At 42.2% G+C, this 7,220-nt stretch overlaps 1 protein-coding gene across 2 annotated transcripts; it reads left to right on the top strand.

Annotated features, from left to right (window-relative positions):
- The first annotated feature begins 2,686 nt into the window (after window positions 1-2,686).
- Window positions 2,687-6,936, top strand: LOC148011079 (uncharacterized). 2 transcript variants are annotated; one of them, XR_015689516.1, is made up of 4 exons: window positions 2,687-3,881; window positions 4,046-4,192; window positions 4,327-6,183; window positions 6,371-6,931. XR_015689516.1 is itself a non-coding variant. In XM_087671771.1 (3 exons), exons 1-3 carry the CDS (start codon window positions 3,225-3,227, stop codon window positions 6,001-6,003), a joined length of 2,481 nt encoding a protein of 826 aa, XP_087527897.1. In that variant the 5' UTR covers window positions 2,687-3,224; the 3' UTR covers window positions 6,004-6,936. The 2 variants fall into 2 exon arrangements, 1 of the variants encoding a protein (XP_087527897.1); XM_087671771.1 differs by having other exon boundaries at window positions 4,327-6,936.
- The last annotated feature ends 284 nt before the right edge of the window (window positions 6,937-7,220 follow it).

Here is a 7,220-nt window from a genome sequence, read left to right on the forward strand (position 1 = left end):
ACATTATATATGTATGGTTTGTGTTGTGTATATTAAAGTTTTGAAATATGTTTATTTTGTTTTAATTGCCTTAGGATTCAGTAAATCAATCTGATTATGTGATATTGGGGTATAGTTCTTGTTTGGTGGCTAGTTTGAAGTGGAGATGACCCTCAACTTGAACACAATGAATCAATGACCTAGCCCCAGGCATGTATCCTTCTTGAATGCTCGAACTCTTCAAAACATTGTGCAAAAAAATATGGAGAGGATCAAAGGAGAATGTGGATGTGACCCAAAAAGCTCTTCTAATTTGCACCAAGGCCACCTTTATGACTCACCTAGGAAAGTACCCTACAATTGGTGAAATTGAAGAAGCAAAGAAGGGCATGTATGTGGAAGGATACACTTATTAGAAGGACCGTTAGTGTAGAAAAAAGATTTTTGTTGGGATGTATGTGTTGGCATGGTTGTATTTATGCCTATACAAAATCTTCTTGTTCTTTGTTTAACAGGTATAATACTTTATTGAGTTCAATAAACTTGCAGCTTGGGATATTGCAAAATATTAATGTATACTTTTTTGGGTGCATCCTAGGATATCAATATGCTCTAGATAGTAGGATACTGATAAAGAGAAGTGAGCAAGCAAGCAAACAATTTTAAGCTTCCCCAAAAATGTTTTCAACCAAAACAAAAGCCTAAGAGCATTGGCAAGAAAATTCAAGCTACCCCAAAGTTGTTTTATGATGTTATTATAATATAGGATGCTCTATTGGTTTATTCTACATGCGCCATAAAGGGTGATTGAAAGTGCATGCATGCAGTAAAAAAATGTTCCCATGCAAGAAATCATTTGACCCATGAAATGTGGCCACAAGTTACTCATTAGCGATTGGATTGTCCAATTAAAGATCCCAATTTCAAAAGTAGTTATTTACTTGTGATAGCAATGAGTTTTGAACCCTCAACTTCATAAACATAAAGCCTTCCTACTATTTACCACTAGGTAATCACCTTTAGTTACATTTCGGATTGCATACATCCTTATGCATAGATTGTGCCTTCCTGCTACAAGCAATTTGTCAATGGCCAATAGGGGAAGGTAGGGGCCACCTATGTATGAACACCTTCATAATGCTAAGATACGTTTTGTGTCTATCCATCTTTTTAGACTCTTAGGCAGTTGGCTTCACACTTGTTTGATTGCATTTTTATGGGGGAAAAAGGGGCCTTTTCGTTCTAAAAGTGGCACTACTTGCTTTTAGACTTGTTCATGTCTATAAGCCATAAAATCACATATGGACTATAACATCATCCAAAAGTTGTGCAACTAGAGCTACCAATTGAGTTCCTCTTTTTATGAAAAGTTGCAAAGGGTTTTTGGTCCTCTATCATTTTGCTGTTAAACATAAGGTCTACCACTTGTACTCATTGAACAAGTGTGAACACCGTGTAAAGAATGCAAAAATTAAAATGCAAACAAATTAGGGTGAATGGGCCAATAGCTCCATGGGTCCCAAAACAAGGTAACATAAATTGGATAAATAGCTCTATGGGTCCATCATGATAGCTAGTAATGTGACAAAGAAGGGTGATTTGTTATGAATCTAACTTAAGCGATAGTTCACATAAATAGTGTCATATGACATAGTCGCATGTGCAATACTAGGTTGGAAATACCTCCAAAAATGTATTTTTCTAAAGAAAATGTACTATAGTAACAAAATATAAACTTGAAATTATTTGACTTTTTTAACATCATTTGATGTCACCTACCTACTTGAATTGTATTATCTAATGTTTAAAGAAACCGAAATATAAACTCTCCCCAAAATGAAAGACAGGGCCCTACATAGGTCTATTGACCTCCACAACGAAGAGAGTAACTTCAAGATTGCAACCCCGTGTAAGTTTACACTTTGGTAGGACCCATTGCTATAGAAGGAGAGAGAAGGACCATTGTTGTAGAATGAGAGGAGAGTCGTCTCTATAGAAGAGAGAGAACAATTGTGCAAGGAGAGAGACTCCTAGGGTTCACCAAGTACCCTTGTTTTGAGAGGTATTAGATCAAGTGGCTGGAGTTGCGCTTTTTCTAGAGTCAAAGTTCTAATGAACCTTCCATGCAATTTTAACCTTGACTATAATGACTCATGTGAGTCAAATAGACTTGCAGCTTTATATCTTATTTGCTAAATTTGTAATAACAAGGTTGGCCCTTCTTCTTTTAATACATCAATTTTTGAATGCTTCTAATTGGGCTTCATTCCAATCTCTCCACCCCTTAAGAGTAAGGAACGCGAGGGTTGCTCAATCGCATGACCTGAACCCTTGGTCAGCCACTTCTCATGGAGTTATCTTGTCCATTGAAGTGCTGCTCGTTGGAAAAGCTGATCCTTTCACCCTTGTATCATCTCGTCTCTTTGGTGGCTGGACAGGTGTGAAACGGGCCTTATCTCCTCTTTTCTACGTGAAACAGGTGGCCATGTGACCAAGGGCCCAAAAACGTAGGTATGGATCTCACTGGTTCACCTATTGCGTGTGGATGACACGTGGCATCGTACGGAAGCCCGCACATGTGCAAATTCTTTAGTTGTAGAAATGATAAAATTAAAAAATAGGTGTTCTTGAGCTCTCTCTCTCTCTCTCTCTCTCTCTCTCTCTCTCTCTTCTGCGTCTCTACCTCCCGGGCCCCGAGGCTCTCTCCTCCCGGCCCCCCTCTTTCGCTCTCGCGCTCGCGCACGGAAAAGGTCTCTCGTTCAGGTCTAGGCTCTCGGTCGCATAGCATGTGGCTATGGTGGATCGTGTGCACGCAGCTCAAAAAAGCTGTCTTTTCTCGTTATTTTTTATTTGATTTTATAAAGCAATGTTGGCCCTCGATCTGTCTGTCCTGGGTGCACTCTGAGAGAGAGATTAGAATAGTGAGAGAGTCTATTAGAAAAGAGGGAGATAGTTATTAGTGAGCGACTCGGAGAGAAGTATGGAAGTGAGACCGAGACAAAGAGAGCTCTCAAAGATCATATGTGGGCAGAGTGCATGCATTGATGCATTCAACTAAACATAGTAAGTCCCCTTTCTGACGAGCTCGTGCTGTTGACTGTGGGGCGTCTTTTGCAGCTAAGAGATCTAGGATTAGGTTTGGCCCATGAGAGGAACCTTCAAAGCACGGCGCTTCTCCTTGTCTTGAGAGAGAATGAGATGAGAAGCTGCATTTCGGGATCAACAGGGTGAGACCCCATCCCTCCATGCCTTTCAAGCAGCATCCCAATATCACCCCGGATGGGCATTCCGACAAAATGGCTCTGCCTCGACACGCTCTTGATGACAAGGATGACGATCAAGACGAGCAGGAAGAAGATGCAGCAGAAGATAGGATGCGCAAGGAGCGGACCTCTGCATTCGCACCTACAGGGGCCAAGAGAAGGGCTTCAATGGGATTGAGGAGGAAGGCTGTCAGAGCCCCCTCTGTGGCTAGCTCTTCCATGTGCAACTATTCCGTGCGTTCGTCGTCAGGCTTCCGCCTGAAGCGTGCATTTCTTGTTGGTCGTAGAGGCGGCCCTAGCACCCCTGTTCCGGGCTGGAAAATACTCGATGCTGATGGCAGGGCTGCTGATGCACCAGAGCATCGTACTCCAATTCATCACACCACGGTCTCGGCACGCAAGCTTGCAGCCACTCTGTGGGAGCTGCAGGAAGTTCCCTTTTCCAGAGGTGGGTTGAACAGGAACCGAGACAATGAGCATCATCATCATCATCATCATCAGCAGCAGCAACAGCAGGATATGCAGAAGTTCCGTCATACTGTGGATCCATCTGACAGACAAATGATTTTACGTGCACAATCCCTTTCACCTGCATCAAGCCGCATAAGTCATGGATCTCCCAGAAACATACATCACAAGGTGTTGTTTTCTCATTCCCCATTATGGGTATCATATTGGTGTTTAGTAGCAAGGAAGCGCATAGGGAAATGATAGCTCTGTTAAGAAGGCTTTTATTAGATTGAGCGTTATCTCTTCTGTATGTAAGTAGCTAACTGTTATCTGCTTGGTTTGATTTCGAATAGTTTGTGGAGAGTCATAAAAAGCACCAACCTGGTCTACGAGAACATGTAACTAGAACCCGCAGTGCCCAGGTGCTCAAATTACTGGAGAGACGCAGAGGGCACAGCCAAGCACAGGCTCCAAATATCTTTAAAGAGAATGATACTGAGGTAAAATTCAGTTTCTTCCCTTTAGATGGCATGCTCTCTCCTAACAACAAGTTTGTAGACATTGGTGTATGATCTATGCATGATGCGAAAACTTGTTGAATCTCATGTTGATGTTTACTCATTCTATGAGTCAGTGGGCTGGAAATGCAACTCCAAAAACGTTTGCTTGTAATACAAAGATGGCGTTGAGGGGTCTGGGTTCGGGACCGACCACAACTGGCGAGTTAATGAAGGTCCTCAACCATGTGCGGAATCTAGAGGAGCAGCACTCATCTAGCATGTCTCTGATAGCTTCTCTACGGGCTGAGCTCAGTCAGGCGCGTGCGCACATGCAGGCGCTTATGCTCGATGAGAAGGCTAATCGCAAGGAAGTTGAGAATACAATAAGAAGAATTCTAGAAGAAAAGGCTTTGTGGAGGGAACAACAAGAGGAGAGCATCAGGTTAGCTGTTCAATCAATAAGGCAAGAGCTTGAAGATGAAAGGAAGGCAAAGCACAAGCTTGAGTTGATTCACAAGAGGGTATCTCGGGATCTTCATGATGCTAAAAAATCTTTGGGTAAAGCTTTGCAAGAACTTGAAAAGGAACGGAAAGCTAGAGAGTTGATGGAAGATGTATGTGATGAACTAGCCAAGGAGATAGGGGAGGACAAAGCAAGAGTAGAGGAGTTAAAGCGTGAGTCTGTCAAAGTTAGAGAAGAGGTAGAAGAAGAAAGAAAGATGCTTCAGATGGCTGAGATTTGGCGAGAGGAAAGGGTCCAAATGAAGCTAATGGAAGCAAAGCTGGAATTGGAAGAAAAGAATGCAGCACTTGATAAGCTGAGAAATGAGCTTGAGGCTTTTCTCAAAGCAAAAAGAGCCAGCTATCAGAAGGATGAAGAGAATAACTCTGTAGCAGATGCATGGCAGGATGTACATAGAGATACAATAGATGCAGTTGTTGGGCAGAACTTGGGTGACTCATTTTATGCAAAGGAACCCAGAGTTCCAGGGCATACTTCAATGGAACAGGGGAATTTACGCAGGCAAAACTCTACCAATATTCAAGACCTAGATGAGGATTGCTCAGATTATGAGGATGATGGTGATGACCTGCATTCAATTGAGCTGAACAATGAGGCACTTGTGAATTCTCAATGGGAACATCCCTTTTTCCAACAGCAAGAAGTGAAAATTAAGGGCAGGAGGTCTACAGACCAAAGATTTTCAGCAGTGGGCATGTCAAAGCCCTGGAAGCTGGAAAAATCTCATGGACTTGAACAAACAAAAAGCAGTGAAATTGAATCAAGAGGAAGATCAGATTCAGGTGAGAAGCAGATGTTTTGGGACAATTCACTGGATTCTCAGTGGATAGATCGAACCATTGAAGGTGGAGAGATGAGGAAGTGGAATCAAAGCCAGCAGGTTCCAAGAGATGGAAGACTGGAGACCAAAATTTTGAGGCAACTTGACACTGAAGAGTCACATATGCAGCAAATGCATGCTGAAAGCTTGACAGTTGATCCATTGCATGAGGATGTCTCAAAACATGGATCAACCGAAAGCAATGCCACTTGGCAGCATCGAGCACTTGGAAGCAGCGAAATGCATTTCAACTCAATTTTTGGTCAGCTATCAAATGCGGCATCCAGTCCAACTCGCAGATGGAGCAATTACTGGTCTTCGCCAGGTCCAGGGAGCCCACAACCAGGAAGGAATAGTAATGCCTCGGGTGAGATCCCAAAAGGTGTAAGGGATACTAGCTTGAAAGCAAAGCTTTTGGAAGCTAAGTTAGAAGGGCAGCAAGCTCGGTTAAGGGGAAAAGGCTTATGAGCTATGTGATATTTTTGAAGGCTAAATTGTTCTGCTTTGACAGAGAGAATTGGCAACAGAAAAGATATCTCAGGTTGTCTTGTCAAGGTGGAAGATGTGTTGTTTTTCCCTTTTGTACAGTAACGAGGCCGCTAAAGGAGCTATCTGCATATCTCTGTCAGTTCAGAACAGTTTAACCAGGTACATTTGCATTTGAAATTTTGGTAACAGTTCCATAGGAATTTTGACCTTGATTCTTGCACGTGCCTAAACATGTGGTTGGCATTTGTGCATCAAACACATGGTCCTGATAGACAATTCATCTGTAAGCATACCATGTCTGTTAAAAAATTCCTGACATGTGTTTTTACTGTTCAAATACTGACAGAAGCTCCGGTTGGTGTATCACTCTTGCTGTTACTTTTAGTTTCTCTGATGATCCACGTACTTGATCATGATGCATCAAAGGTCGTAACTGGCATCTGAGTGGGTTGTAGCTGCAAAAGTTTTCTGGAGTTAAGGAACATGAATGTAACGTTGGAATTTCTTAGTGTGGGCTTACTGTTGAAGTTCAGTGTAGGGTAGAGCCTCTAGCATCTCACCTTCAAGGAGTACACGGCTCAAACAAATGCAGGAGTATTTGCAATTCTGTTGCCAAACTTGTCTCAATTTATTTTACTTAAAATTTGTTATGCAAATTCTTTGGTTCATGCTTCTTGTCATGTCAGGCCTACACTTGTTATTGTAACTAAGGTATGCAGGTCATGTTCTAAGTAATACACTAAGAAGACGATTGAAGGGCATCGGTGGTTAGTGTCACTTAGGCGTAGGTTTAGGGTTTACGGTTTAGCACTAATCCCAAAAAGTGCAAAATTGAAAGATCCGAGAGAATCCAAATGTGGAGGAAATGGTCCTTCTCGTATATTCTTGTATTCATGATGAGGATAATGGTAATGGCTGTCGATATGAATTTTCACTGCACTCCAGCCTGGATGTACTTGCATCTTCTTGTCTGTCCAAGATGAACTGTTATTCAGCAGTCTTGAGCTGCGAATCTCTGAAGCCTCCAATGACTATTAACCATGGACTGAGAATTGATCAACACTAGTGGGTGTGAAGGCTTGCCAAGGAAATTGACAAAGATGGGTAGTTTTTGAAGACAAGGAGAGGCTGCTTGAAATAGCCCATTTGAAATACTCTTGATGAGCTGTACAAGGTGAATTGTTGTTCAGCCTCTA

This window comes from Lygodium microphyllum, chromosome 29 (assembly GCF_053477565.2).
Source record: "Lygodium microphyllum isolate KBCC chromosome 29, Lygodium_microphyllum_v1.1.10, whole genome shotgun sequence".
NCBI lineage: Eukaryota > Viridiplantae > Streptophyta > Polypodiopsida > Schizaeales > Lygodiaceae > Lygodium > Lygodium microphyllum.

Coding starts and splice junctions, on each gene's coding strand:
- LOC148011079 (XM_087671771.1), top strand. CDS start 3,225: ATGCCTTTCAAGCAGCATCCCAATATCACCCCGGATGGGCATTCCGAC. Junction 3,882..4,045: donor CCAGAAACATACATCACAAG/GTGTTGTTTTCT, acceptor GATTTCGAATAG/TTTGTGGAGAGTCATAAAAA. Junction 4,193..4,326: donor TTAAAGAGAATGATACTGAG/GTAAAATTCAGT, acceptor TCTATGAGTCAG/TGGGCTGGAAATGCAACTCC.